Source organism: Nerophis lumbriciformis, linkage group LG18 (genome assembly GCF_033978685.3).
Source record: "Nerophis lumbriciformis linkage group LG18, RoL_Nlum_v2.1, whole genome shotgun sequence".
Classification (NCBI taxonomy): Eukaryota; Metazoa; Chordata; class Actinopteri; order Syngnathiformes; family Syngnathidae; genus Nerophis; species Nerophis lumbriciformis.
Genome location: NC_084565.2, coordinates 39,340,923 through 39,368,870, shown reverse-complemented (window position 1 = coordinate 39,368,870; position 27,948 = coordinate 39,340,923). Strand labels below are relative to the sequence as shown.

The window sequence follows — 27,948 nt, the reverse complement described above, 5'->3', positions numbered from 1 at the left end:
ATTGCGACCCTTACGGGTCCCCTGCAGGACCAAGCTTGACGGGAGCACTAAAAGAATAAAGAATATATATATATATATATATATATATATATATATATATATATATATATATATATATATATATATATATATATATATATATATATATATATACATGCTTTGATGTTTCAGTGTGCGGCCCTCAGTGGAAAAAGTTTGGACGGCCCCTGTTCTGGGATCTACTATACACAATACGTTTTTCAAAGATCCTCTATTTGACAGGAGCGCGTTGCTGTCTGTAAGCAGCTACTGCAAAATGTATGCCAAAGATCCTGTAGTGCTCTGCTTTTTAAACATACCTACAAAAATTGCATGCATAAGAATCGACTATGGAAAACATGTCAAAGATCCTCTATTTGGAAAGAGTGCTCTGCTTAAGAAGTTGTCAAAGATCCTCTGCATAACAGAATTACTCAACTGTTTTTAACTATGTGCTGCAAAAACTTGTGTCAAAGATCGTCTATGTAACAGGAACTGTCTGCTATGTAAAAGCATTTACTACAAAAACAAACTGCAGTCAAAGATCCTCTATTTGACAGAAGATCTCTGATGTCCGTAAGAACATAAAGCAAACATTATGTCAAAGTGTTCTGCTGTTTTTTTTTAAAGATGTGCTGCAAAAAGTACATCTTTAAAAAGATCTTATTGAGGTGGGGGTGGGGGGCACTATTCAAAGATCCTCTAAATAGCGAGAGTGCTCTGCTGTCTTTGAAAGATGTTCCAGAAAACAGGAGCTTTGTGTACGAAGTATCTGCTGTGAAGAAAAACATGTTTAAAGATCCTCTATTTGACAAAAGGACGTAGACGTCATCACGTCGTACGTAAAGGAGGAGCCGCGGCGTCATCACGTCGTACGTAAAAGAGGAGCTGTGGCGTCATCACGTCGTACGTAAAGGAGGAGCTTGTGGCTCGGGAAGTAGCGATTAGCTAAAAGAGGCTTCGCTTTAAAAAGTAGAAAAATGGAGTACAGTTTTAGCCCAACATAAATTTAAACGTAGCAAATTCGAGGCAATAATTTACGAAAACAACACATTTCACGGGCATTTAGTACGTATGGCTGCTTTTATATGGTAATTTATTGCGTGAGTAGGACACGTGGCTCGTTGGTCTAGGGGTATGATTCTCGCTTCGGGTGCGAGAGGTCCCGGGTTCAAATCCCGGACGAGCCCATTTCTTGACATTTTATTCCCGCCCCTTTTCCAACGAAGTCAGTTGAGGAGTCATCTTCGTTTCGGTTAAACCTGATTAGGAACCGGATCTGAAGGGGTCCGTTGGCCTTGACTAATTCGTGACGGTGCGTGTCGCTTAACGTACACGGTAACCGGGACAGAAATATGGTCAAGTTCGGCAGGGTTGTATTACATCGGCTCGTTGGTCTAGGGGTATGATTCTCGCTTTGGGTGCGAGAGGTCCCGGGTTCAAATCCCGGACGAGCCCACTTTTTTTTTGGTGGTGAAAAGTATTATTCACGTTCCAATTTTATAGCCCCGCCCTTTCCTGCTCTGGAAAGCATGAAACCTCCCACATCATCATAATCCCATGTCACTGTTCCCACCTGCTCTCCTTATACGAACAAAGGAGTCCCACCCCCACTATACCAACACCACCTTCTTGTGAAGACCACCTCCACTCACTCCCGGATCAAAACCTCCTGAGGACCATCTTTGTTTCTTCTCCTCAACTTTACTGTAAGTGCTCTTTTTTTTGTCTCATACTTTGAAGTGTTTACATTTTAGGCCTTCAATTTTGTTTTTGTCAGCGGGGAAGGAAGGAGACTTTTCCCACTTTTAATCAAAGCCCACTCGGATGAGAGACTGTTTACCGGTAAAGTGTAAAAAGAAGCGATACATCGAGTAGAACAGGTTTGCCCAAACTTTTTTCCACTGAGGGCCACAGACTGACTAATCAAATGATGTCAGGGCCATTTCAGTAGTGTTCACCTTCAAAACAGGTACAATATTTAAAAAAAAATTTTTTAATAAGCTAAAACGGCTAGCATGCTAACAGTACTATCTTAATAATAACACTGTTCACTGTTAGCACTAGTGAAATACCAAAGTATATGACACTATACCTGCTAAATTACATTAAAAATCGAGCTAAAATGCTAACTATACCTGCTAAATTACATTAAAAATCGAGCTAAAATGCTAACTTTCCTGCTAAATTACATAAAAATTCGAGCTAAAATGCTAACTATACCTGCTAAATTACATAAAAAATCGAGCTAAAATGCTAACTAAATTACATTAAAAATCGAGCTAAAATGCTAACTATACCTGCTAAATTACATAAAAAATCGAGCTAAAATGCTAACTATACCTGCTAAATTACATTAAAAATCTAGCTAAAATGCTAACTTTCCTGCTAAATTACATTAAAAATCGAGCTAAAATGCTAACTATACCTGCTAAATTACATTAAAAATCGAGCTAAAATGCTAACTATACCTGCTAAATTACATAAAAAATCGAGCTAAAATGCTAACTAAATTACATTAAAAATCGAGCTAAAATGCTAACTATACCTGCTAAATTACATTAAAAATCGAGCTAAAATGCCAACTTTCCTGCTAAATTACATAAAAAATCGAGCTAAAATGTAATTACATTAAAAATCGAGCTAAAATGCTAACTATACCTGCTAAATTACATTAAAAATCAAGCTAAAAAGCTTACTATATCTGCTAAATTACATTAAAAATCAAGCTAAAATGCTAAATATACCTGCTAAATTACATAAAAAATCGAGCTAAAATGCTAACTAAATTACATTAAAAACGAGCTAAAATGCTAACTATACCTGCTAAATTACATTAAAAATGGAGCTAAAATGCTAACTTTCCTGCTAAATTACATTAAAAATCGAGCTAAAATGTAATTACATTAAAAATCGAGCTAAAATGCTAACTATACCTGCTAAATTACATTAAAAATCAAGCTAAAAAGCTTACTATACCTGCTAAATTACATTAAAAATCGAGCTAAAATGCTAACTTTCTTGCTAAATTACATTAAAAATCGAGCTAAAATGCTAACTATATTACATAAAAAAAATCAAGCTAAAATGCTAACTAAATTACATTAAAAATCGAGCTAAAATGCTAACTTTCCTGCTAAATTACATTAAAAATCGAGCTAAAATGTAATTACATTAAAAATCGAGCTAAAATGCTAACTATACCTGCTAAATTACATTAAAAATCGAGCTAAAATGCTAACTATACCTGCTAAATTACATTGAAAAAAAATCGAGCTAAAATGCTAACTGTAACATGCGTTAACTACCAAATATATATTTCTCTGAGGTGTGTATTGGAACAATTTTTTAAAATGCCAGCATGCTAACGTTAGCAATGCATCAAGTACAAAAATGACTGAGGTGTACACCTACGAAATTAGCCTTTAAAAAAGCTAGCATGCTAAAAGGTATTATTTGTCAAGTACGAAAATATTTGACGCTGAGGCGTATGCCTGCAAAGTTAGCAAAAAAAAGAAGGTAGCATGCTAAAATTAGAATGCTAACTGTAACGTGTCAAGTTCCAAAATATATTACTCTGCGGTAGCTGAAAAATGTAGTTGAAATGCTAGCATGCATCAAGTACTACAAAATGAGCTAAAAAAAACAACTAGCATACTAATGTTAGCATGCTAACAGGTATTATTTGTCAAGTAACAAAAGTGAATATGCTGAGTTGTTGGAATGACATCACCCCACAGAGGCGTGGTTCTCCACCCCCCGCCATGGTTCTGTGTGGCGAGGGCGACTGCTGCGTGTGCCTGCTGGCGTTCTCGCGGGCGGAGCGCATCCCGCGTCAGCTGCACTGCCAACACACTTTCTGCCAGCCCTGCCTGGAGACCCTGCAGACGCGGGCCAAGAGCGGGCTGCTCACCGTGGGCTGCCCGCTGTGTCGCCGGGTCACCTGCATCCGGGCGGGCCTCAGCCTGCAGGAGGCGCTGTGGGTGGACAGCGGCGTGTGGGAGCAGATAGACCACGGCGGCGAAGACCACGCGCCGGAAGGCGGCACCGGAAACGAGACGGCGGCAGCAGAATGGTACATCATTTACTTTGTAAGATATGCTTTTATCAGTGGGACCCTTTTGGGTCCCTGAGAACTCTAGTGTTTGTTTTTTTAACTGCCAGTGCTCAAAAAATAATAATGCATTTCAATTAATGTTATTATGAATTATTGACCTATTTAAGGCTCCAATTACTTCAAATATTGTACTTTGAAATATTTTTGGGAGGAAAATATATATTTTATATTTTTTTTATAAATTTTGCCATAAAAAAATGTAAGTTTTCTATAACTAAAAAAGCATTAAAAATAAAAAAAATAAAAACTTATAATCAACAGATTTGAAGTTGATCTAGAGACATATGTTAAAAGTAAAAAAAATAAATAAATGTATGACTTATTAAAACACTTATCAGTGGGACCCTTTTGGGTCCCTGACAACTATAATATTTGAAGTAATTGGAGCCTTAAATAGATCAATAATTCATAACATTTATTCTGATGCATTATTATTGTTTGAGCAATGGCAGTTAAAAAAACAAACACTGGAGTTCTCAGGGACCCAAAAGGGTCCCACTGATAAGTGTTTTAATAAGTCATACATTTATTTATTTTTTTTACTTTTAACACGTAAGTCTCTCGATCAACTTCAGATCTGTCAATTATACGTTTTATTTTAAAACATTGTAATGCCTTTTTAGTTATAGAAAACTCCGATTTTTTATGGCAAAAACACAAAATGTGCAATATTTTCCTCCAAATGATATGTAAACATTTGTTGAAGTGGGACCATTTTGGACCACAAGAACTTTAGTGGGATTTTTGTTGTTGCACGTACCGCAACACTATGTGTAGCACATGTACCATAAGTACCATGAGTACAGCACGTACCGCATACACCACGTGGAGTGCATGTACCATAAGTACGGCACGTACCGCATACAGCACGTGGAGCGCATGTACCATAAGTACGGCACGTACCGCATACAGCACGTGGAGCGCATGTACCATAAGTACGGCACTTACCGCATACACCATGTGTAGCGCATGTACCATAAGTACGGCACGTACCGCATACACCATGTGTAGCACGTGTACCAATCGGTACACTACATGTACCATGAGTACAGCATGTACCGCATTCACCACGTGTAGTGCATGTACCATAAGTACACTACATGTACCATGAGTACAGCATGTACCGCATCCACCACGTGTAGTGCATGTACCATAAGTACACTACATGTACCATGAGTACAGCATGTACCGCATCCACCACATGTAGTGCATGTACCATAAGTACACTACATGTACCGCATACACCACGTGCAGAGCATGTACCATAAGTACGGCACGTACCGCATACACCAGGTGTAGCATATGTACCATAAGTACGGCGTGTACCACATACACCACGTGTAGTGTGTGTGAATGGGTGAATGTGGAAATACTGTCAAAGCGCTTTGAGTACCTTGAATGTAGGCTATACAAGTATAACCCATTTATCATTTATTTAGTGCATGTACCACAAGCACGGCACGTACCGCAACACCATGTGTAGCACATAAGTACACTACATGTACCACATGTACTGCATACACCATGTGTAGTTCATGTACCATAAATACGGCACGTACCGCATACACCATGTGTAGCACATGTACCATAAGTACACTACATGCACCATAAGTACGGCATGTACCACATACACCACGTGTAGTGCATGTACCATACGCACGGCACGTACCGCAACACCATGTGTAGCACATAAGCACACTACATGTACCTTAAGTATGGCATGTACTGCATACACCATGTGTAGTTCATGTACCATAAGTACGGCATGTACCGCATACACCATGTGTAGCACATGTACCATAAGTACACTACATGCACCATAAGTGCGGCGTGTACCACATACACCACGTGTAGTGCATGTACCATAAGCACGGCACGTACTGCAACACCATGTGTAGCACATAAGTACACTACATGTACCATAAGTATGGCATGTACTGCATACACCATGTGTAGTTCATGTACCATAAGTACGGCACGAACCGCATACACCATGTGTAGCACATGTACATTACATGCACCATAAGTACGGCGTGTACCACATACACCACGTGTAGTGCATGTACCATAAGCACGGCACGTACCGCAACACCATGTGTAGCACATAAGTACACTACATGTACCTTAAGTATGGCATGTACTGCATACACCATGTGTAGTTCATGTACCATAAGTACAGCACGTACCGCATACACCATGTGTAGCACATGTACCATAAGTACACTACATGCACCATAAGTACGGCGTGTACCACATACACCACGTGTAGTGCATGTACCATAAGCACGGCACGTACCGCAACACCATGTGTAGCACATAAGTACACTACATGTACCATAAGTATGGCATGTACTGCATACACCATGTGTAGTTCATGTACCATAAGTACGGCTCGTACCGCATACACCATGTGTAGCACATGTACATTACATGCACCATAAGTACGGCGTGTACCACATACACCACGTGTAGTGCATGTACCGCAACACCATGTGTAGCACATAAGTACACTACATGTACCTTAAGTATGGCATGTACTGCATACATCATGTGTAGTTCATGTACCATGAGTACGGCACGTACCGCATACACCATGTGTAGCACATGTACTATAAGTATGGCATGTACCACATACACCACGTGTAGTGCATGTACCATAAGTACGGCACGTACCGCAACACCCCGTGTAGCACATGTACCATAAGTACACTACATGCACCATGAGTATGGCATGTACCGCATACACCACGTGTAGCACATGTACCATAAGTACGGCACGTACCGCATACACCATGTGTAGCACATGTACCATAAGTACACTACATGCACCATGAGTATGGCATGTACCGCATACACCACGTGTAGCACATGTACCATAAGTACACTACATGTACCATAAGTACGGCCTGTACCGCATACACCACATGTAGTGCATGCACCATAAGTACGGCACGTACCGCATACACCATGTGTAGCACATGTACCATAAGTACGGCATGTACCACATACACCACGTGTAATGCATGTACCATAAGTACGGCACGTACCGCAACACCATGTGTAGCACATAAGCACTACATGTACTGCATACACCACGTGTAGCACATGTACCATAAGTACACTACATGTACCATAAGTACGGCCTGTACCGCATACACCACATGTAGTGCATGCACCATAAGTACGGCACGTACCGCATACACCAGATGTAGCACATGTACCATAAGTACGGCATGTACCACATACACCACGTGTAACGCATGTACCATAAGTACGGCACGTACCGCAACACCATGTGTAGCACATAAGTACACTACATGTACTATAAGTATGGCATGTACTGCATACACCATGTGTAGCACATGTACCATAAGCACACTACATGTGCCATAAGTACACTACATGTACGGCATGTACCGCATTCACCACGAGCACCATAAGTACGGCATGTACCGCATGATCAAGAAGGTAACTGTGTTCCCCAGCACGGCCCATGACGGCGCGTCCAGAAGCAAGCGCAGGCTGAGCATGTTCTTCAGGAAGCTGAGGCTGAGCAAACGTCGTCAAGAGACGATCGTGCCCAGCAGCAACGTGTAAGTCCCGAGCAGAAGACGTGTGGACAAAAACACGAGATGATTGTGCGTCTTTCCGCCGGCAGGGAAATGAAGTCGTGGCGCAGACTTCCTGCTGAAGAAGCAGCATGACGGAGAAGAAGAAGAGTGGCGTTATGATCTATTGTCCTCCCAGCTGCTGCTCCAGAGAGCAGATGGCCGACTCGGGACGTTGGAGAAGTAAACAATTTGCATGAGTGGCAACAAAAGGCGTGTGTGCGTGAGGCGCGGGACCACAGCGGCACAGCGGGTCACGTCTGGCCACTAAAGAGCCGCTGGAGCGTGAAAGGGGATTGTGGAGACTTGGCTGAGCATCTGGCAACAAGACGAGCATCTGGCAACCCTGCCGTGTTGCAACAAGACGAGCATCTGGCAACCCTGCCGTGCTGCAACAAGACCAGCATCTGGCAACCCTGCCGTGCTGCAACAAGACCAGCATCTGGCAACCCTGCCGTCCTGCAACAAGACGCGCATCTGGCAACCCTGCCATGTTGCAACAAGACTCAAAATCACCTTTCAGGCTCAATAAAAAAAAATAATGCACTTCCACAAACTTTTGTGTCCAAGTCAAGTTTGGCGTGCCAATCGTTAAAAAGAGTCCGATTTAGTTTTGCGGACCTCTCCCCATTTTGATGTGGTTTTAGTACTTGACGTGCATGCGGAAAGTATTCACAGCACTTCACTGTTCCCACATGTTGTTACGTTGTAACTCAGGATGTAACGATCATCGACAGTTCGTATTACCGTTTTAAATGAAAATGATGTAAAACCGTGACTGAGAAGATTTTGATGAACCCACAGACCGGTGATACAGATCTTTTATCGTTCAAAAATACACTAAAACCTTTACGAATTGGAATGGAAAAAGATATTTATATATTTAATATAAATATATTTATATATTTAATATAAATATATTTAATATATATAAATATAAATATATATTAAATATATATATTTAAATATATATATATATATATATAAAATACAATATAAATATATATATATATATATATAGATTAGAGATGCGCGGTTTGCGGGCACAACCGCAAAGTCCGCGGATTATCCGCGGATCGGGCGGATGAAATTAAAAAAAATTAGATTTTATCCGCGGGTCGGGTCGGGTCGGGTGGTTGAAATAAAAAAAAATTAGATTTTAAATAGATTCAGGCGGGTGGCAGTTAAACCAATTCGGAAATATATATACATAGTTAAATGTTGTTACCCACATACAAAAAACGAGCAGGCATCTGCAGCATATGCCACAACAGAAGAAAAAAAAAAAAAGAGATGGACGCCTCGCCGGGGTCCGGGACCAAGGCCCCTTCCCCCGAGAGGGCCCCACCGGGAGCCGTAGCTGAGGCGATCCGCGAGAAGGGCCCGACACACGTCCAGGGTCACCACCGCGCCCACCGCACCGACACCCCGCCTCGTCCGCCTTCGCCGCGGCCGGCGTCACGCGCAGCAGGTAAGCAGCTTACCTGCCCGCCACCCCCGTGGCCGGGGGCTCGTAACAGGGGTCACTCCGCGCGCTCCGCCCGCGCAGCTTACCTGCCCGCCACCCCTGTTGCCGGGGGCGCGCAACAGGGGTCACTCCGCGCGCAGTGCGCTCACGAAAGGGGTGGGGCTCACCCTGGTTGATATAGACAGCAGGACGTCGGAACCCGCTAAGGAGTGTGTAACAACCCACCTGCCGAATCAACTAGCCCTGAAAATGGATGGCGCTGGAGCGTCGGGCCCATACCCGGCCGTCGCCGGCAGCGAGACGCGCTTGGAGGTGCGTTCAGCGCGGCTCCCATATGATTGCGCACTGGTGTGCGTCTGGGTCGTGACAGCGTGGCACGCGCATGTCTGTGCTGCATTGGATCAGTCTCCTTTCTTTAACAGGCAAAAGCTTTATAACCTCACTAATGCCTTGCATCGTCTATATTAGATATATAACAACGGGCGGGTGCGGGCGGGTGCGGTTCTGATCAAATGTTACATCGGGTGGATGGCGGATGGTTGACGACTTTCTGATGCGGTTGCGGATGAAATAATTGCCTATCCGCGCATCTCTAATATAGATATATTTAATCATACAGATAAAAAAACAATACGACTCATAAGAAGTCCGCACAATACTTAATATTTTCTTCTGCCATTTAAAGTATATTGTATGCAAGCCCGTTTCTGCCACTAGAAAATACCACAATGGTATGTCGTCATAATAACGAGATGAAAAAGAAAGTCCTAATTATAAAAGAACATTTGAAATTATGATAAAAATCATAATTATGAGATCAAAAATCTAAATTATGAAATAGGACTCATAATTATGAGACCAAAAAATTCATAACTATTAAATAAAAAGTAAAAATGGTGAATTAAATTAAAAAAAAGTCCTAATTATGAGATAAAAATCGAAATAATAAAAAAAAACAACTTTGTGTTATAAGTAACAACATATATTATTAATATCAACATTTTTCACATTGCATTACATTTTTTACTGTTGTGGGCTTATTAGACATTATAATAATTACAATATTAATACTACTAATAATAATACACATTAAGAATACCACTATTTCTAAATAAAAATACGATTACGTAACTGCACAACATAGTGCGTCAAATAGTCTGCCTTACACAAATATTGTACCATGAGTACAGCATGTACCGCATACACCACGTGCAGAGCATGTACCATAAGTACGGCACGTACCGCACACACCAGGTGTAGCATATGTACCATAAGTACGGCGTGTACCACATACAGCAGGTGTAGTGCATGTACCATAAGTGCGGCACGTACCGCAACACCATGTGTAACACATAAATACACTATATGTACCATATGTACGGCATGTATCGCATACACCATGTGCAGAGCATGTACCATAAGTACGGCACGTACCGCATACACCAGGTGTAGCATATGTACCATGAGTACACTACATGTACCATAAGTACAGCGTGTACCACATACACCACGTGTAGTGCATGTACCATAAGTAATGTACCACTAATAAAATGTCGTAAGGGGGGGGGTCCTTACAAAAAATTCAAAAAAACTGACTTGCTTCAGCAGCACAATTCTGGTGCTGTAGTTGTAGATGTCTCAAAATGTCATCAGGAGTCCCGACAAAACCTGAAAAAAGAAGGGTCCCTCTTACGACATTTTAGCAAAAAAAATGTTTCGTAAAATATGCATTTTCTTTCATTTTCAGGTTTTGTCGGGACTCCTGATGACGTTTTGAGACATCTACAACTACAGAAACCAGAATTGTGCTGCTGAAGTAAGTCTGTTTTTTTTCAATTTTTTGTAAAGGTCCCCTCTTACGACATTTTAGCAAAAAAAACTTTCCGTAAAATATGCATTTTCTTCCATTTTCAGCTTTTGTCGGGATTCCTGATGACGTTTTGAGACATCTCCTACAACTACAGCACCAGAATTGTGCTGCTGAAGCAAGTCCGTTTTTTTGAATTTTTTGTAAGGTTCCCCCCCCTTATGACATTTTAGCAAAAAAAAAAATTCCGGAAAATATGCACTTTCTTCCTTTCTCTTTTTTGTAAGGGTCCCAGGCAAGTCGCCACCTCATCGTAGGGCCAACACAGACTACATTCACACTCACATTCACACACTAGGGCTATATATATATATATATAAATATATATATATATATATATATATATATATATATATATATATATATATATATATATATATATATAATTTTTTTATTTAAATTTTTTTTGTTATTTTTTTGTATTTTTAATTTTTATTATTATTTCAAGAGCTTGAAATATTTTTGTTAAAAAAACATTTTTGTGTGACATTATACAGCATTATTAATTATTAGTATCAGAATGTTAGCTTTTTCTCATGACATGACGTCATTTTATCTTACATGTTTACTGTTTTCCCCACAATATGCTGCGGGCCGCATGTGGGACAGCCCTATGTTGGATCATGCGGCCTGGAGGATCAGGACCACCGTCAGGACCAGGAGCAGCAGCTGAACCTGCAGGAGGAAAATGTGCTCGTGATCCATTTTTAGCCCACCAACAAAGAAGGCTCCATAGGATGAAGCGAATGCAGTGTTGGGTAGGACATGTTTATTCAGGCCGTGGCCCCGCCCTCCACCGCCAAATGGAGATCAAACATTCCCGCGGTGAAAGAAATCTTTATGTACACGTGATGGACGTGTGGCGAGTGACTTACAAAGTCTTTGACATGTAATATTTGACATTTCAATTCCCCCCAGCTGCATTGAGCCTCTAAAGTGGAACACAATGCGTCCCCAGACGTGGTCCACCTAAGGAGTGTTGACGTACGCAATATTGGGCTAAAAGTCGAAATTATGAGATCAAAAATCTAAATTATGAAATAAGACTCATAATTATGAGACCAAAAAATTCACAACTATTAAATAAAAAGTAAAAATTCTGAATATAAAAAAGTCCTAATTATGAGATACAAATCGAAATAATTAAAGTTGAAATTATTAGATAAAAAGTTGAAATTATGGGATAAGAAAGTTGAAATTACGAGATAAGTCATAATTATGAGATCAAAATTATGAAATAAGACTCAATTATAAGACCAAAAATTCAAAACTATTAAAAAAAAGTACAAACCCCGTTTCCATATGAGTTGGGAAATTGTGTTAGATGTAAATATAAACGGAATACAATGATTTGTAAATCCTTTTCAACTCATATTCAATTGAATGCACTACAACATATTTGATGTTTTTTGCAAATAATTAACTTAGAATTTCATGGCTGCAACACGTGCCAAAGTTGGGAAAGGCCATGTTCACCACTGTGTTACATGGCCTTTCCTTTTAACAACACTCAGTAAACGTTTGGGAACTGAGGAGACATTTTTGAAGCTTCTCAGGTGGAATTCTTTCCCATTCTTGCTTGATGTACAGCTTAAGTTGTTCAACAGTCCGGGGGTCTCCGTTGTGCTATTTTAGGCTTCATAATGAGCCACACATTTTCAATGGGAGACAGGTCTGGACTACAGGCAGGCCTGTCTAGTACCCGCACTCTTTTACTATGAAGCCACGTTGATGCAACACGTGGCTTGGCATTGTCTTGCTGAAATAAGCAGGGGCGTCCATGGTAACGTTGCTTGGATGGCAACATATGTTGCTCCAAAACCTGTATGTACCTTTCAGCATTAATGGCGCCTTCAAAGATGTGTAAGTTACCCATGTCTTGGGCACTAATACACCCCCATACCATCACACATGCTGGCTTTTCAACTTTGCGCCTAGAACAATCCGGTTTGGTCCGGAGGACACGACGTCCACAGTTTCCAAAAACAATTAGAAATGTGGCCTCGTCAGACCACAGAACACTTTTCCACTTTGTATCAGTCCATCTTAGATGAGCTCAGGCCCAGCAAAGCCGACGGCGTTTCTGGGTGTTGTTGATAAACGGTTTCCGCCTTGCATAGGAGAGTTTTAACTTGCACTTACAGAAGTAGCGACCAACTGTAGTTACTGACAGTGGGTTTCTGAAGTGTTCCTGAGCCCATGTGGTGATATCCTTTACACACTGATGTGGCTTGTTGATGCAGTACGGCCTGAGGGATCGAAGGTCACGGGCTTAGCTGCTTACGTGCAGTGATTTCTCCAGATTCTCTGAACCCTTTGATGATATAACGGGCCGTAGATGGTGAAATCCCTAAATTCCTTGCAATAGCTGGTTGAGAAAGGTTTTTCTTAAACTGTTCAACAATTTGCTCACGCATTTGTTGACAAAGTGGTGACCCTCGCCCCATCCTTGTTTGTGAATGACTGAGCATTTCATGGAATCTACTTTTATACCCAATCATGGCACCCACCTGTTCCCAATTTGCCTGTTCACCTGTGGGATGTTCCAAATAAGTGTTTGATGAGCATTCCTCAACTTTATCAGTATTTATTGCCACCTTTCCCAACTTCTTTGTCACGTGTTGCTGGCATCAAATTCTAAAGTTAATGATTATTTGCAAAAAAAAAGTTTGAACATCAAATATGTTGTCTTTGTAGCATATTCAACTGAATATGGGTTGAAAAGGATTTGCAAATCATTGTATTCCGTTCATATTTACATCTAACACAATTTCCCAACTCATATGGAAACGGGGTTTGTAATTAAGTTAAAATTACGAGGGAAAAAAAGCCCTAATTATGAGATAAACATCGAAATAATGATGTAAGAAAGTTGACATTTTTAGACAAAAAGTCATAATTGTCAGCTAAAAAGCCGAAATAATGGAATAAGAAAGTTGAAATTATGAGATTTAAAAGTCCTAATATTGGGACTTGCTTTGGAATACAGTCAACCCTCGCTACATCGCAATTTCGACAAAGCGTATTCTACATAATCGGTGTTAAATTAAGTCCTTGTTACATGTTTGTATTGTTTTTATTATGACATATTCATCAGGCAGGACTTCTGTGTCCGGGTTAAGGTCGAACAACGCTAAAAACAATAATTTTGTGGGTTGGTATTGATTTGTTGTCCAAGTATTGACAAAACTGCAGTGTACCATTTTACATTTACACTATATTGCCAAAAGTATTTGTCCACCTGCCTTGACTCACATATGAACTTGAAGTGCCATCCCATGCCTAACCCATAGGGTTCAATATGACCTTTTGCAGCTATTACAGCTTCAACTCTTCTGGGAAGGCTGTCCACAAGGTTGCGGAGTGTCTTTATAGCAATTTTCCACCATTCTTCCAAAAGCGCATTGGTGAGGTCACACACTGATGTTGGCGGAGAAGGCCTGGCTCTCAATTCATCCCAAAGGTTTCAGGTCAGGACTCTGTGCAGGCCAGTCAAGTTCATCCACACCAGACTCTGTCATCCATGTCTTTATGGACCTTGCTTTGTGCACTGGTGCACAGTCATGTTGGAGCATGGAATTGTCCACAATGTTTTGGTATCCCGGAGCATTCAAAGTTCCTTTCACTGGAACTAAGGGGCCAAGCCCAACTCCTGAAAAGCAACCTCCGCCAAATTTCACACTCTGAAATGTAGCGTCCTCCTGGCAACCTCCAAACCTAGACTGGTCCATCAGATTGCCAGATGGAAAAGTGTGATTCATCACACTACTCAGTGGCCTAGTGGTGGTTAGAGTGTCCGTCCTGAGATCGGTAGGTTGTGAGTTCAAACCCCGGCCGAGTCATACCAAAGACTATAAAAATGGGACCTATTACCTCCCTGCTTGGCACTCAGCATCAAGGGTTGGAATTGGGGGTTAAATCACCAAAATGATTCCCGGGCGCGGCCACCGCTGCTGCCCACTGCTCCCCTCACCTCCCAGGGGGTGATCAAGGGTGATGGGTCAAATGCAGGGAATAATTTCGCCACACCTAGTGTGTGTGTGACAATCATTGGTACTTTAACTTTAACTTTTAGAAGGCGTCTCCACTGCTCTAGAGTCCAGTGGCGACGTGCTTTACACCACTGCATCCCACGCTTTGCATTGGACTTGGTGATGTATGGCTTAGATTCAGCTGCTCGGCCATGGAAACCCATTCCATACTGTACGTGGGCTAAATGGAAGGCCACATGAAGTTTGGAGCTCTGTAGCAACTGACTGTGCAGAAAGTCTTTGCACTATGCTGACCCCTCTCTGTCAGTTTACGTGGCCTACCACCTGGTGGCTGAGTTGCTGTTGTTCCCAAACTCTTCCACTTTTCTTATAATAAAGTTGACTTAGAAATATTTAGGAGCGAGGAAATTTCACGACTGGATTTGTTGCACAGGTGGCATCCTATGACAGTTCCACGCTGGAAATCACTGAGAGCGGCCCATTCTTTCACAAATGTTTGTAGAAACAGTCTCCACGCCTAAGTGCTTGATTTTATACACCTGTGATTAGGACACCTGATTCTCATCGTTTGGATGGGTGGCCAAATACTTTTGGCAATATAGTGTATTTCGAGTCCCCGGGACCTTTAACATTCACTAAACAGGTTACAACAGTACATTGTGTTGGTTTTAGAATGGAAAAATATCAAAATGGCCCCCAAATCCTTTGATTTTTTTAAGTGAGCTGCCCTCAGTGGAAAAAGTTTGGACACCCCTGATATAGACGGTAATGGAATATAATCATCGCACGTACACTACATGACAATCACCCTGGCAACGTGTTCCACTTTAGAGGCTGCACTATGAAAGTAACAAAGTGGTCCTCGTCCCATGCAGTGTCAAAGGTCAAAGTTTGTCCTGGGCTCACATATTTACAAGAGAGTGCACATGTACACAATGTACACTGGTGTGTGTGTGTGTTCTTGTATTTCTACCCTCCTTGAGACATGAAGAAGGAAAAGTATCTTCCATATGAGGAGGTGTGAACAAGTGATGACATAAATCAATAACATTGCATCTAATAGACAATGTCTCATTTGTGGTGACATCTATCAAAATGAGGGTGGTCCCAAAAAGGAGGGATTTTTCAAATGGACTGTGTGTCGCTTTTAAAAGTGCTTCCCCCCCTGGTCAACATATGAAATAACAAGTGTGTGTAAGAAATTGAAATGCCAAATTGGCCAAAATTGATTAAAATAAATATGTATATAGAGACATACTGTAATAACTTGAAGTAAATAATGACGATTAAAAACCAATTACGGACAACATTTTTTTAAAATAATTAACTAAAAGCAATCTTTTTCTCACAATGTCGACTTTTTTCTTATAAAATTGGGAACAATTTCTCAAATTCTTTCTTTGTCTGTAATATTGCAATATTTTCTCGTTAAATTATTACTTTTTTAATGTAAAATTATTATTTTTTACTGCAAAATGGTGACATTTGTCAAATAAAATTCTGACTTTTATCGCAATATCGGCAAATTTTTTGTTCTTGTAAAATAGTGAATTTTTTTGAGTAAAATTATGACTTTCGTCATAATTTTGCTAAGTAAAAATTCTGATTATTATTTAAATATTGTGAACATTTCTAAGTTTTCTTATAAAATTGTGACTTGTCGAGTAAAATTACAAAATCTTTTCATAAAATTGCCAAAATTTTAAGTTTTTCTTGTAAAATTGCGACTGTTATTGAGTAAAATTCCAACTTTTATCATAATATTGCACACATGTTCCGTTTTTCTTGTAAAATTTTGACTTGCTCTGAGTAAAATGACGACTTTTATTATAATACTGCCAAAATTCTACGTTTTTCTTGTGAAATTGTGACTTTTTTTCTTGTGAAATTCCAACTCATTTTTCACAACAAGCCTTTTTATATTTGCATAGTATGTACCGTATTTTTCGGACTATAAGTCGCAGTTTTTTTTCAGTTTGGCCGGGCTCCAGTGCGATTTATATATGTTTTTTCCTTCTTTATTATGCATTTTTGGCAGGTGCGACTTATACTCCGGTGCGACTTATATTCCAAAAAATACGGTGTATATTATTAATGTTGTAAATACACATCTTTATATATCTAGAAAGGCTGGTCCTACAGAGGGAGGCATTTTTCTCAGGTCTCAAGAAGGTAACAAATACAAGAGTGTGTGTGTGTGTGTGTGTGTGTGTGTTCTTGTATTTGGAGCCTTCTTGAGACATGAAGAAGGAAAAGTATCTTCCATATGAGGAGGTGTGAACAAGTGATGACATAAATCAATAACATTGCATCTAATAGACAATGTCTCATTTGTGGTGACATCTATCAAAATGAGGGTGGTCCCAAAAAGGAGGGATTTTTCAAATTGACTGTGTGTCGCTTTGAAAAGTGCTCCCCCTCTGGTCAACATATGAAATAACAAGTGTGTGTAAGAAATGGAAATGCACCCCCTTTGGCCAAAATTAATAAAATAAATAAATAAATAAATATGTATATAGAGACATACTGTAATAAAGTAAATAAAGAAGATTAAAAACCAATTACAAACACAAAATTCAACAAAATGGTCAACATATGAAATAACAAGTGTGTGTAAGAAATTGAAATGCGCCCCCTTTGGCCACAAATGATAAAATAAATAAATAAATATGTATATAGAGACATACTGTAATAACGAAGTAAATAAAGAAGATTAAAAACCAATTACAAACACAAAATTCAACAGAATGGTCAACATATGAAATAACAAGTGTGTGTAAGAAATTGAAATGCACACCCCTTGGCCAGAAATTAATAAAAAAAAAAAAAATGTATATAGAGACATACTGTAATAACTTGAAGTAAATAAAGAAGATTAAAACCCAATTACAAAGAATTCAACTTTTTTTTTTTACCTAAAAGCAGTCTTTTTCTCACAATGTGTCGACTTTTTCTCATGAAATTGGGAACAATTTTCATATTCTTTCTGTTTCTGTAATATTGCACTATTTTCTGGCAAAATTATTACTTTTTTATGTAAAAGTATGACTTTTTAATGCAAAATGGTGACATCCATCCATCCATTTTCTACCGCTTATTCCCTTCGGGGTCGCGGGGGGCGCTGGAGCCTATCTCAGCTACAATCGGGTGGAAGGCGGGGTACACCCTGGACAAGTCGCCACCTCATCGCAGGGCGCAAAATAAAGTTCAAGTTAAAGTTAAAGTACCAATGATTGTCACACACACAGGTGTGGCGAAATTATTCTCTGCATTTGACCCATCACCCTTGATCACCCCCTGGGAGGTGAGGGGAGCAGTGGGCAGCAGCGGTGGCCGCGCCCGGGAATCATTTTGTAATAAAAGTAAGTAATAAAATGGTGACATTTGTCATCAAATTCTGGCTTTTATCACAATATTGCCAATTTTTTGTTGTTCCTGTAAAATAGTGACATTTTTGAGTAAAATTATGACTTTTGTCATCATTTTGCCAAGTAAAATTCCGATTATTATTATTAATATATTGCCAAAAGTTTTCTTATAAATTTGTGACCTGTCGAGTAAAATTACGACTCTTTTCATAAAATTGCCCAAATTTTAAGCTTTTCTTGTAAAATTGCGACTGTTATTGAGTAAAATTCCAACTTTTATCATAATATTGCACACGTTCAGTTTTTCTTGTAACATTTTGACTTGCGTTGAGTAAAATGATGACTTTTATTATAACACTTCCAAATTGTTTCTAGTGACATTGTGACCTTTTTCTTCCAACTCATTTTTCACAACAAGCTTTTTTATATTTGCATAGTATGTATATATTATTAATGTTGTAAATACACATCTTTATATATCTAGAAAGGCTGGTCCTAAAGAGGGAGGCATTTTTCTCAGGTCTCAAGAAGGTAACAAATACAAGAATGTGCGTGTGTGTGTGTGTGTGTGTGTGTGTGTGTGTGTGTGTGTGTGTGTGTGTGTGTGTGTGTGTGTGTGTGTGTGTGTGTGTGTGTGATGTTACCTGACACAGACAGAAGCATGCATGGATACTTGGTCTAAAAGGCTGAGTGGTGGACTTCCCAGGACGCTAACAAGGGAGGCGGGGTCATCCTGGATCTCAAACAACATTATCAAAAATACAAAAACAATGCGGGGGATCTGGACAGTTAGTCATCTTCGTGGTGTTTGGACTCTTTTTGGCAGCTTCACGGACACATTGCTTTCTCTGTCATCACTGACCAGCAGTCGGGGACCAGGAGGAGGCCTTCAAACCAAAAGGAAGTGACGATGTAAGAAGCACGGGGGGAGGTGGAAGCGGACGTGGCCACGATTAACACGAGCAGCCCGCCTCGCTCGTCTGCGGCTCCTGCGGTTTGTCCAACTTGATGTCGATCACTGCACGAGGCAATTAAGGAAGTGTGACTGTGATTACTGGCAGTTACTGGACTGGTTGTACCCTTTGTCTACCACCAGATGGTGCTGTTTCACATCTGTATATAGATAGGTAAACATTATTAAATATACATTCATTTAAAATGCATATATATATATATATATATATATATATATATATATATATACATTAGGCCAGGAAAAAACACAGATGCTAAATCATCCCAACAAGCCTGTTTCGAAGGTTTCCCTGCTCGTCAGGGGATTTTATAAAATCATTAAGAGCATTAAGTAATTTTTTTTTTTTTTAACAATGACAGTTTAAAAATCACATTAAAAGATCTTGGGGATGCAAAAAGACCCTCTTATAAAAGTGTTAAAAATAAAATAAAAATTCACTTTCAATGCTTGAATCTCTCGATCAACTTTCAGGTTGTATTTTTATAACTGTTATTTTTATGTTTAATGCCCTTTTTGTCAAAGTAAACAAGCAATATTTCCCCCAAAAATATTTAAAAATGTGATTTAACTGGAGGCTTGAATAGGTCAGATTTGATAAAATCCCCATCTTGGGGATGCAAAAAGACCCTCTTATAAAAGTGTTAAAAATAAATAAATAAATAAATTACTTTCAATGCTTGAATCTCTCGATCAACTTTCAGGTTATATTTTTATAACTATTATTTTTATGTTTAATGCCCTTTTTGTCAAAGTAAACAAGCAATATTTCCCCCAAAAATATTTAAAAATTTGATTTAACTGGAAGCTTCAATAGGTCAGATTTTATAAAATCCCCTGAAAAGCAGAGTGTTAAAAAAAAAGAAGAAAATTCACTTTCAATGCTTGAATCTCTCGATCAACTTTCAGGTTATATTTTTATAACTATTATTTTTATGTTTAATGCCCTTTTTGTCAAAGTAAACAAGCAATATTTTCCCCAAAAATATTTAAAAATTTGATTTAACTGGAGGCTTGAATAGGTCAGATTTTATAAAATCCCCTGAAAAGCAGAGTGTTAAAAATTTTTAAAAAAAAATCACTTTCAATGCTTGAATCTCTCGATCAACTTTCAGGTTGTATTTTTATAACTATTATTTTTATGTTTAATGCCCTTTTTGTCAAAGTAAACAAGCAATATTTCCCCCAAAAATATTTAAAAATTTGATTTAACTGGAGGCTTGAATAGGTCCGATTTGATAAAATCCCCTGAAAAGCAGGGAAACCTGCGAAACAGGCTTGTAGGGATGACATAGCCTCTGTGTTTTTTCCTGACCTAACGTGTATATGTGTATGTGTACATTAGGTCAGGAAAAAACACAGATACTAAATCATCCCAACAAGCCTGTTTCAAAGGTTTCCCTGCTTGTCAGGGGATTTTTTTTATTTTTTTTTAACAATGACAGTTTAAAAATCACACTAAAAGATCTTGGAGATGCAAAAAGACCCTCTTATAAAAGTGTTAAAAATACTTCATTTTTTTTTTCACTTTCAATGCTTGAATCTCTCGATCAACTTTCAGGTTATATTTTTATAACTATTATTTTTATGTTTAATGCCCTTTTTGTCAAAGTAAACAAGCAATATTTCCCCCAAAAATATTTAAAAATTTGATTTAACTGGAGGCTTGAATAGGTCAGATTTTATAAAATCCCCTGAAAAGCAGGGAAACCTGCGAAACAGGCTTGTAGGGATGACATAGCCTCTGTGTTTTTTCCTGACCTAACGTGTATATGTGTATGTGTACATTAGGTCAGGAAAAAACACAGATACTAAATCATCCCAACAAGCCTGTTTCAAAGGTTTCCCTGCTTGTCAGGGGATTTTTTTTATTTTTTTTTAACAATGACAGTTTAAAAATCACACTAAAAGATCTTGGAGATGCAAAAAGACCCTCTTATAAAAGTGTTAAAAATACTTCTTTTTTTTTTTCACTTTCAATGCTTGAATCTCTCGATCAACTTTCAGGTTATATTTTTATAACTATTATTTTTATGTTTAATGCCCTTTTTGTCAAAGTAAACAAGCAATATTTCCCCCAAAAATATTTAAAAATTTGATTTAACTGGAGGCTTGAATAGGTCAGATTTTATAAAATCCCCTGAAAAGCAGAGTGTTAAAAAAAATTAAAAAAATTCACTTTCAATGCTTGAATCTCTCGATCAACTTTCAGGTTATATTTTTATAACTATTATTTTTATGTTTAATGCCCTTTTTGTCAAAGTAAACAAGCAATATTTCCCCCAAAAATATTAAAAAATTTGATTTAACTGGAAGCTTCAATAGGTCAGATTTTATAAAATCCCCTGAAAAGCAGAGTGTTAAAAAAAAAAAAAAAAAAAAAAAAAAAAATTTCACTTTCAATGCTTGAATCTCTCGATCAACTTTCAGGTTATATTTTTATAACTATTATTTTTATGTTTAATGCCCTTTTTGTCAAAGTAAACAAGCAATATTTCCCCAAAAAATATTTAAAAATTTGATTTAACTGGAAGCTTCAATAGGTCAGATTTTATAAAATCCCCTGAAAAGCAGAGTGTTAAAAAAAAATAAAAATAAAAATATTACTTTCAATGCTTGAATCTCTCGATCAACTTTCAGGTTGTATTTTTATAACTATTATTTTTATGTTTAATGCCCTTTTTGTCCGAGTAAACAAGCAATATTTCCCCCAAAAATATTTTAAAAATTGATTTAACTGGAAGCTTCAATAGGTCAGATTTTATAAAATCCCCTGAAAAGCAGAGTGTTAAAAAAACAAAAAAAACAATTCACTTTCAATGCTTGAATCTCTCGATCAACTTTCAGGTTATATTTTTATAACTATTATTTTTATGTTTAATGCCCTTTTTGTCAAAGTAAACAAGCAATATTTCCCCCAAAAATATTTAAAAATTTGATTTAACTGGAAGCTCCAATAGGTCAGATTTTATAAAATCCCCTGAAAAGCAGAGTGTTAAAAAAAAAAGAAGAAAATTCACTTTCAATGCTTGAATCTCTCGATCAACTTTCAGGTTATATTTTTATAACTATTATTTTTGTGTTTAATGCCCTTTTTGTCAAAGTAAACAAGCAATATTTCCCCCAAAAATATTTAAAAATTTGATTTAACTGGAGGCTTGAATAGGTCAGATTTTATAAAATCCCCTGAAAAGCAGAAAGTTAAAAAAAAAAAAAAAAAAAAAAAAAAATCACTTTCAATGCTTGAATCTCTCGATCAACTTACAGGTTATATTTTTATAACTATTATTTTTATGTTTAATGCCCTTTTTGTCAAAGTAAACAAGCAATATTTCCCCCAAAAATATTTAAAAATTTGATTTAACTGGAAGCTTCAATAGGTCAGATTTTATAAAATCCCCTGAAAAGCAGAGTGTTAAAAAAAATAAAAAAAAATTCACTTTCAATGCTTGAATCTCTCGATCAACTTTCAGGTTATATTTTTATAACTATTATTTTTATGTTTAATGCCCTTTTTGTCAAAGTAAACAAGCAATATTTCCCCAAAAAATATTTAAAAATTTGATTTAACTGGAAGCTTCAATAGGTCAGATTTTACAAAATCCCCTGAAAAGCAGAGTGTTAAAAATTTTTTAAAAAAAAATCACTTTCAATGCTTGAATATCTCGATCAACTTTCAGGTTATATTTTTATAACTATTATTTTTATGTTTAATGCCCTTTTTGTCAAGGTAAACAAGCAATATTTCCCCCAAAAATATTTTAAAAATTGATTTAACTGGAAGCTTCAATAGGTCAGATTTTATAAAATCCCCTGAAAAGCAGAGTGTTAAAAAAAAAAAAAAATCACTTTCAATGCTTGAATCTCTCGATCAACTTTCAGGTTATATTTTTATAACTATTATTTTTATGTTTAATGCCCTTTTTGTCAAAGTAAACAAGCAATATTTCCCCAAAAAATATTTAAAAATTTGATTTAACTGGAGGCTTGAATAGGTCAGATTTTATAAAATCCCCTGAAAAGCAGGGAAACCTGCGAAACAGGCTTGTAGGGATGACATAGCCTCTGTGTTTTTTCCTGACCTAACGTGTATATGTGTATGTGTACATTAGGTCAGGAAAAAACACAGATACTAAATCATCCCAACAAGCCTGTTTCAAAGGTTTCCCTGCTTGTCAGGGGATTTTTTTTATTTTTTTTTAACAATGACAGTTTAAAAATCACACTAAAAGATCTTGGAGATGCAAAAAGACCCTCTTATAAAAGTGTTAAAAATACTTCATTTTTTTTTTCACTTTCAATGCTTGAATCTCTCGATCAACTTTCAGGTTATATTTTTATAACTATTATTTTTATGTTTAATGCCCTTTTTGTCAAAGTAAACAAGCAATATTTCCCCCAAAAATATTTAAAAATTTGATTTAACTGGAGGCTTGAATAGGTCAGATTTTATAAAATCCCCTGAAAAGCAGGGAAACCTGCGAAACAGGCTTGTAGGGATGACATAGCCTCTGTGTTTTTTCCTGACCTAACGTGTATATGTGTATATATATATATATATATATAGATGTATATATATATATATATATATATATATATATATGTGAATAATGCTGTATAATATATATATGTATTTTAGTTATCATAAACTGTACTGTTCATACCTTTGTAAGGAGGTTAACAAAATATGCAAAACCAGTATTGGTTTAAATATGTATTAAAAAATAAAAAATAAAGTACCACCTTTTAAGAGCCACTGAATAGGAAAGACCGATTACCAATATTTAATAATGCTTATTGGAAAATTTTTTATAGAATATATATATATATATATATATATATATATATATATATATATATATATACATATATTATATATACACACACCTGTGTATATATATATACATATATACATGTATAGCCTATACATGAATATATATGTTTGTATATATGTGTTTATTTCCAAAAAGTGACAGTGCCTCAATGACACGATCACATCCCAAATCCAGTGAGAAAAAAACAGCCTCAGTCATTATAAATTGGGCTTTTTTTTACCACATTGAATAGACAGTGAAGGTGTGAAAGGATACTTCCTTCTTTGCTGCTCTCCTGCATACTTTCCATCCCGGGGAGAGCGGCGGCCACGCGGCGAAACAACTGCAAAAGGAAGAGGAAGCATGCTCATGTTTTATTTTTATTCATGTCACGCCGCACGAGGACGAGGAAGCCTCTGTCTACCACTTAGTAAAACAAATAAACAAAATAAGCAGGCTTTGCTATACATCTTAAAATGGAGCCCTGCTAATTATCCAGTTCCAGACATGGGAGATATAAGTTTGATCCTTTTGTTTTTCATCAGTGAATATGCTCGCGTCACATGACGTTAACATGTAATGTTAGCATGTAGCTCACGTAGCTATGCTAGTGTTGCTAACGTTTGTGTCCTGCTGTCCGATAATGCTACGTTGTTGTATGTGATACTGTCAGAATAATTAGTTATCACATTAAGTTATCACAAAACTTTGTGTTGCCACGAGTTCCCGGCGAGCGGACAAAAGCTGTCTTTGATCCGACCAAGCAGAAGGCTTGTAAAACTCCACTGTGTACGATGGGAAGCGACATGAAGGTGTCGGTTTCTTTGATCTATTGTAATCCACAGGAAGAGCTTGTCTTGACCCGAGATCTACAAAGCGGAGAGGAAGCAGGATCTGACGCAAACTCCAGGCACCTTTTCTTTGAACTATTTTGTGACCGAGGGCAACGGCTGTTTACGACCCCCCTTCCTTTAGAAACAGCTGTTGCCATGTAATCAGGGAAAGTCCAAATAAAAGAGGAGGCGTGCAACCTTTCGTCAGAGCGTGGTGGGACACTGTGCAAAGAGTACAGCCCAGAAGTTTCTCCTCAATGAGCTAAATTGAATTCTGTCTGTTTAATTCCTTGCTTCTTGTCTGTTTGATAGATGTCATCAGTGTTTGAACCTGACAGATACATGACTCGGTGGCTCCCATACAACTTCTTTTACTTCCGATACCAATTCGATATTTGAGCCTTGAGTATTGGCTGATACCGATAATAATTCGAGCCGATATATAATTGTCCATAATTGTAATAGTTTGTGGTGTGCATTGTTAGAAAATATTGAATCAAGTGAAATGACTTAGATGATAATGTTGGGTATGGAAAACACTAATCTAAGTTTTTGGTGACACTTAGTGGCCACAATTATTTAGGACGTTAAGCTCATGATGCAGTCATGCGGACACGTTTGTTACTGGGTACTTTATAATACTGCCGTGGAGACTTTGTATGTGTAAGTAATACTTATTTGATACTTGTTTATATTGACAGATGTCTGGTTTTAGACTGCAATACTGTTTCATTCAGTGTGCTCAGCTGTTGTGTAGCTGCTGGCTCTTAGTAGCCTATAGCCTAGCATGTTTACCTTTTTTACTTGACTAAAATAGAAGAAAAGACCAACCTGGTGTGCTTATTGGCGGACATTCAGGCAAGTAACCACGCTCCCGGACTGCTTGTATCGGACATTTTACATGCAAGCAAATACCATTAAATACAAGTTTTTGTTGCTGGTATCGGACCAATATCAATATCAGATAGGGACATGACATCTACAGTCGTGGTCAAAAGTCGACATACACTTGTAAAGAACATAATGTCATGGCTGTTTTGAGTTTCCAATAATTTCTACAACTCTTATGTTTTTGTGATAGAGTGATTGGAGCACATACTTATTGGTCACAAAAAACATTCATCAAAACAGGCCCAGAGCATAATACTACCACAACCATGCTTGACGGTAGGCGTGGTGTTCCTGGGATTAAAAGCCTGACCTTTTCTCCTCTAAAACATGTTGCTGGGTATTGTGGAGGAAAGTTCTGTGGTCGGATGAAACAAAAATTGAGCTGTTTGGCCACAATACCCCTAAATTCCGGCATCAATAGATAAAGATGAATGTGATATTAAGATGGGGTGAAAAATATGGGAGCTGCTCTCCTACCTGTTTGACGTTGAAACCTGTCTTGGCGCTGGTCTCTATGAACATGACGCTCAGCTCCTTAGCCTGCTGCTCGCCTTCCTCAATGGTGATGTGCCTGCCAGTACAGCAACATCATCATGGTCATCCTCAACCAACCTGCACAGCTAAGAAGGTGTTCTGATCATACCAAGTTTGACCCTAAAATGGAGGATTTCTATTTGCATTTCTACAAAATGCAACACGGAACGACACAGGAAGTCCTTCATACCGACAGCCATCAGACTGTATAATGCATATGTTCCTTCTTGACTGTACTTAAATGTAGAATAGACTGTCTTTATACTATTCACATGTGAATAATGCTGTATAATAGACTGTATTTATGTTATTCACATGTGAATAATGCTGTATAATAGACTCTACAGTATATTATTCACATGCGAATAATGCTGTATAATAGACTGTCTTTATATTATTCACATGTGAATAATGCTGTATAATAGACTGTATTTATATTATTCGCATGTGAATAATGCTGTATAATAGACTGTATTTATATTATTCACATGTGAATAATACTGTATAATAGACTGTCTTTATATTATTCAAATGTGAATAATGCTGTATAATAGACTGTATTTATATTATTCGCATGTGAATAATGCTGAATAATAGAGTGTATTTATATTATTCACATGTGAATAATGCTGTATAATAGACTGTCTTTATATTATTCAAATGTGAATAATGCTGACTAATAGAGTGTATTTATATTATTCACATGTGAATAATGCTGTATAATAGACTCTATATTATTCACATGCGAATAATGCTGTATAATAGACTGTCTTTATATTATTCACATGTGAATAATGCTGTATAATAGACTGTATTTATATTATTCACATGTGAATAATGCTGTATAATAGACTGTATTTATATCATTCACATGTGAATAATGCTGTATAATAGACTGTCTTTATATCATTCGCATGTGAATAATGCTGTATAATAGACTGTATTTATATTATTCACATGTGAATAATACTGTATAATAGACTGTCTTTATATTATTCAAATGTGAATAATGCTGTATAATAGACTGTATTTATATAATTCGCATGTGAATAATGCTGTATAATAGACTGTATTTATGTTATTCACATGTGAATAATGCTGTATAATAGACTATTATTCACATGTGAATAATGCTGTATAATAGACTGTCTTTATATTATTCACATGTGAATAATGCTGTATAATAGACTGTATTTATATTATTCACATGTGAATAATGCTGTATAATAGACTGTATTTATATTATTCGCATGTGAATAATGCTGTATAATAGACTGTATTTATATTATTCACATGTGAATAATACTGTATAATAGACTTTCTTTATATTATTCAAATGTGAATAATGCTGTATAATAGACTGCATTTATATTATTCGCATGTGAATAATGCTGAATAATAGAGTGTATTTATATTATTCACATGTGAATAATGCTGTATAATAGACTGTATTTATATTATTTGC

The 27,948-nt window shown here is 37.4% G+C and overlaps 3 protein-coding genes and 2 non-coding genes across 7 annotated transcripts in view; 3 read left to right on the top strand and 2 right to left on the bottom strand.

The window, feature by feature from the left end:
* The window catches only part of cep63 (centrosomal protein 63), a 47,141-nt gene extending 27,934 nt beyond the window's left edge, over window positions 1–19,207 (bottom strand). The window contains exons 1-2 of one of the 2 annotated variants that reach the window (XM_072915130.1): window positions 19,083–19,207; window positions 11,640–11,753 (exon numbers count right to left, since the gene is read on the bottom strand). The gene's annotated coding sequence lies outside the window, so the exon portion shown is untranslated. Of the gene's footprint in view, window positions 1–11,639; window positions 14,267–19,082 lie in introns of those variants that run through there. The other variant, XM_072915131.1, reaches the window with a different exon arrangement.
* On the top strand, window positions 850–8,572 carry LOC133617957 (uncharacterized). The gene is made up of 4 exons (XM_061978376.2): window positions 850–1,727; window positions 3,759–4,093; window positions 7,621–7,728; window positions 7,794–8,572. The coding sequence occupies exons 2-4, from the start codon at window positions 3,783–3,785 to the stop codon at window positions 7,837–7,839; spliced, it is 465 nt and encodes a 154-aa protein (XP_061834360.2). The 5' UTR covers window positions 850–1,727; window positions 3,759–3,782; the 3' UTR covers window positions 7,840–8,572.
* On the top strand, window positions 1,137–1,208 carry trnap-cgg (transfer RNA proline (anticodon CGG)). The gene has a single exon. It is a non-coding gene; the product is annotated as a tRNA-Pro (tRNA).
* On the top strand, window positions 1,405–1,476 carry trnap-ugg (transfer RNA proline (anticodon UGG)). The gene has a single exon. It is a non-coding gene; the product is annotated as a tRNA-Pro (tRNA).
* Window positions 19,208–19,308: 101 nt separating the features above from the next.
* rab6ba (RAB6B, member RAS oncogene family a) overlaps window positions 19,309–27,948 on the bottom strand; it is a 48,894-nt gene continuing 40,254 nt past the window's right edge. For both annotated transcript variants that reach the window (XM_061978374.2, XM_061978375.2), the window contains exons 6-8: window positions 26,427–26,520; window positions 24,502–24,568; window positions 19,309–19,456 (exon numbers count right to left, since the gene is read on the bottom strand). In XM_061978374.2, coding sequence (XP_061834358.2) covers window positions 19,392–19,456; window positions 24,502–24,568; window positions 26,427–26,520 — 226 coding nt within the window. In that variant the 3' untranslated portion in view covers window positions 19,309–19,391. The remainder of the gene's footprint in view (window positions 19,457–24,501; window positions 24,569–26,426; window positions 26,521–27,948) is intronic.

Bases quoted from the DNA above. Each gene is read 5' to 3' on its own strand.
- LOC133617957 (XM_061978376.2), top strand. From the start codon at position 3,783: ATGGTTCTGTGTGGCGAGGGCGACTGCTGCGTGTGCCTGCTGGCGTTC. The intron at 4,094-7,620 runs GTACATCATTTA...TGTGTTCCCCAG, and splicing joins GAGACGGCGGCAGCAGAATG to CACGGCCCATGACGGCGCGT. The intron at 7,729-7,793 runs GTAAGTCCCGAG...TTCCGCCGGCAG, and splicing joins ATCGTGCCCAGCAGCAACGT to GGAAATGAAGTCGTGGCGCA.